General features: G+C 49.9%; 1 protein-coding gene across 1 annotated transcript; it reads left to right on the top strand.

The window, feature by feature from the left end:
• Positions 1-521: 521 nt before the first annotated feature.
• On the top strand, positions 522-1,622 carry FAM110C (family with sequence similarity 110 member C; the record flags this gene model as incomplete). The annotated part of the gene is made up of 1 exon (XM_084284156.1): positions 522-1,622. The coding sequence occupies one exon, from the start codon at positions 522-524 to the stop codon at positions 1,620-1,622; it is 1,101 nt and encodes a 366-aa protein (XP_084140282.1).
• Positions 1,623-3,773: the final 2,151 nt, after the last annotated feature.

The following is a 3,773-nucleotide window of genomic DNA, read 5'->3' as shown; positions in this document are numbered from 1 at the left end:
TCGCCGCTGTGTCGCCGCGTCGCCCTATCGCCGACACCCCCCCGGCAGCAGCACACACGTCGTCCCCGGCCTCGTGGGGTCCCCCCACCGCCCCCGTCGGAGCCCTGCCCCGGTGCCGCCGCCGGGGCCGTGCCGAGCGCCGCTCCCCGGCGCGGCGGGGCCGGGATTGGCTGCGGGGGCCGGGGGGGGCCGGGCACGGCCGCGGGTGGGTGCGCGGAGGAGGCTGCGTGGGGCAGCACAGAGAGAGCCCACGGCGGCGGCCGGAGGGAGCTGCAGTCGGGGGCCTCTGTCCACGGAGGGTCCTGAGCCTAAGGGTGGGTTGTTTTTTTTTTGGGGGGGGGGGGTGTTATTAATTTTTTAAATTTTTTATACTTTATTTTTTATTTTATTTTTTATTTTATTTTTATTTGGTGTTTTTTAATATTTTGTTGTTGCTGGTGGTGGTGGTTTTAAATTTATTTATTTATTTATTTTGGTGCCTTGCCCACGCAGGACGGGGAGCGGGGGGCCTCGCGGCTGCTATGCCCGCCGAACCGCTCAGCCGGGCCGTGAAGATGCACGCCATCCCCGACCTGCACTCCTCGCTCACCGTGCGGCTCCTCAGTAAGGGGCCCGAGTACCTGCGCAGGCAGATGGGGGCAGGCACCCCCGGCAGGAGAAGCGCGGTGGAGAGGCTGGCAGCCGACAAGGCCAAGTATGTGAAAAGCCAGCAGGTGATCGGCACCAAGCAGGAGCCCGTCACGGTGTTCAGCTCGGCCTCGGAGAGCAGCAGCGAGGCGTGCTCGGTGGAGAGCAAGATCAACAGGGACTTGGGCAGAGGGAAGGGCACGAAGCCGCTGGAGCGGGCGAAGGCGACGTGCTCCTGCCGTGCCCCCCTGCAGCACGGCCCCCCCATAGCCAGGCGCAGCACCCCCAGGAGGCAGATGCGGCCAGACTCACTGGTGATCTACCGGCAGAAATGTGAGCTGGGGAGAGGCCAGAGCCAGGACGGCTCACGAGGGAGTTTGGTGAGGAGGCTCTTCCAAGGGCCTGGAAAGGAGAAGCAGCTGGCCTCCCCTGAGATGCCCAGAGTCATTATGGAGGACACCGCAAGCACCGAGAGCAAAGAGCTGCCCGTGGCAAAGCACAGTGACCACGAGCCGAGCAGCCATGGGGCTGAGCAGACTGCTGCTGAGAGCACCCAAACCCCGGGGCTGTGCAAAACAGAGCTTGAGAGACCCTCAACATTGACTGTAGCTGCTGACGAGGTCAAGGAGGTGAAGAGGAGAGGTCTCCATCGCTCCCAGTCGGACATCAGCTCTCGCTACTCCAAGTCTTTCGCTGAGTTTGATACATTTTTTAAGTACTGTGGCCTGGAGCAGGAGGTCATCGAGGATCTGGGGAGAGAGAACTTCTCGGTGGTGTCTGACAATGTCTCCTTCAAGATTCGCAGCATCAGTGTGGCAACATCCGAGAGCGACTTCACAAGGCACAGCGGGGACGAGGGGCTGCTGGAGGACGAACTCACCGAGCAGGTCCCGAGCAGCACCTCTGTGATCGAGCGCAACGCTCGGATAATCAAGTGGCTGTACACGTGTAAGAAAGCCAAGGAGACTAACAAGGCGATGCAAGAGCTGGCATGAAGGCTTCTTTCAGCATGCATTGCAGCCTGGCAAACTCAAGGTGTGTGCAAAGCCTCGCCCTGTTGATTTATACATTTCTCTTTCCTCTTTAGTGAGCACTAGACTTTTCATAATTTATTTTAGTCTTTTTATGAACGGTGGTGGGAACTTGTATTTTGTAGACTACTTGTCATAATATAGCATTTTTGCAAAGCAGAAATCTGGGGCATTGCAAAGAACAAAATGCAAACAAACAAGTACAGCTCGCCAGACTGAGATCAGACCCCCTACGAGAAATCAAAGCATCAGTGTCTATGAGGGCTGTCTGTCTTTTGCAGACTCCTGCTTTGTAAATAGTTTGTTTTCTGCATTTCTGCTATATTAAGTGCTGAAAAAAAAAAAAAAAAAAAAAAAAAACTTAGAAAAGTATTAAACCCTTAATTACAGCAGCTTATATAACAGACTGAACTCAAACTATTAATAATGAGGAGTACACTGTATTTATACCGTAATGCTACAGCTTCCCCCTCTTTACTTTCCCTCACACTCTCCTTGTTTCCTTTTTTTGCTTACACATAGGCACCCCTACTCTCAGGCAAGCAAAGCAGAGCCAGTACTACTGCTATCAGTCTTCTTGCTGTGCAGATTGTAAAAGTTTGCTCCAGGTGATCCCCTAGCATATGTTATCTGTCCTGTTTGATCATAGTGGATTTGGCTCTTCTGAAGTGGGTTTTGCTGTGCAGCTTGGTACCGGTGGCTAGAAATGAGTTGTGTGGTTTTCTTTGTATAGAGGGATACATTGCTTTGTAAAACTACAGATAAGTAATACAAATATGTGGCGTCAAGGTTTGGGAAACAATTACTTCACACGGTGAAATAGAATAAATTTAGCCCTAGCGAAATCTGATATCCAGGTTTTAGTCAAAGCTGTGTTTATTTTGCATCTGATCTCAAAGAGCTGTGTTCCTGGGGACTTTGGTACTGATGTTCTACTAGACATTTTTTTCTCCTTCCAATACATGAAGCCCTTAAGACAAGTACCACAGTATGGTCTTTAAAAATTGCATGAACAGTTCTCAATGTGAAGGATTACATGTATGTTTTCTGACAGTTTGTAATTGGTGCATGAGAAGAGCATCGCTTAGTGCAGGTACAGCTCTTGAGAGTGAGTGTAGGCCTTATGAACGGGGAGCAATGAAATGCTTGAGCCTCTTTCTCACGTGGATGTGGGGCTGTCACTCCAGATTCCTTTAATCTATGAAATGCAGAAATCCATTAATTTACTTAAAATAGTTTTAATTATGTGAGAAGTGGATAATTTTTAAAATTTGTATTCTTCTTGAAAGGATATTTTTGTCCTGCAAGTAGAGCAAGGAAGGAGAGACATTTTTGTACCAACATTTCAAGCTGCTTTAGATAAGAGCAATTGTCAGGTCTCCGCCTGACAAGTTAAAGAAGCGTTGTTATGTGACAGATCTTTTCCAAATTACGTCAGAGAGAAGAAAGGACTCTTCTGATCATTCTTCTTTGCTCATACCTCTGTGATAAAAGGCAAGGGAGATACACAAAACAAAACAGTGCATGTGGCCAGTTGTGACCCTTGCTGTCACAGCTGGCCTCACAAAACACTGAGGACGGATGGTACAACTCACTCTCTTCCACTGCAAGCAGGAGCCACGTAACAAAACCAACTAAATTTCCATGAAGGGAAGCAAAATAAAAACCTGTCTGCTCCTGCGTGGCCTTGTGAGCAGTAGGTTCCAGGTCCAGAACAGCAGTCGTCACCACAGGATGCCAGAGCCTGCTCAGGAGGGAACAGTTGGGCCTTTCCCCATCCATTTGCATGGTGCTGAGGATGTCCAGCACTGCAGCTGAGACAGGAGATGTTGGTGACCACCCCGAGGAGCATGCAGTCTTCAGAGGCTGAGGACAAGAGGGTGCTTCGCCAGGGCAAAAGCCAGGGCAGGAAGGGGAAAGGTGTTATTCAGGGGCTGAGCTGGTGCAACTTCACAAAGGCTTGGTCAATGTCTATTTATTTATTTTTTTTTTTAACACCTAAGACAAAATAACCATTCAGAAAGAGTGCTAGCCTAACAGTGTGGTAAAAAGACCTCCGTGAAGTTCAAGGGACAAATATGATCATTCTGCAGTAATTTTAATTTCTAGAAACCA

Source organism: Netta rufina (genome assembly GCF_964035555.1).
Source record: "Netta rufina genome assembly, chromosome: 3".
Lineage (NCBI taxonomy): Eukaryota > Metazoa > Chordata > Aves > Anseriformes > Anatidae > Netta > Netta rufina.
The sequence above is the reverse complement of the archived record's forward strand: the minus strand, read 5'-3'. Positions and strand labels throughout refer to the sequence as shown.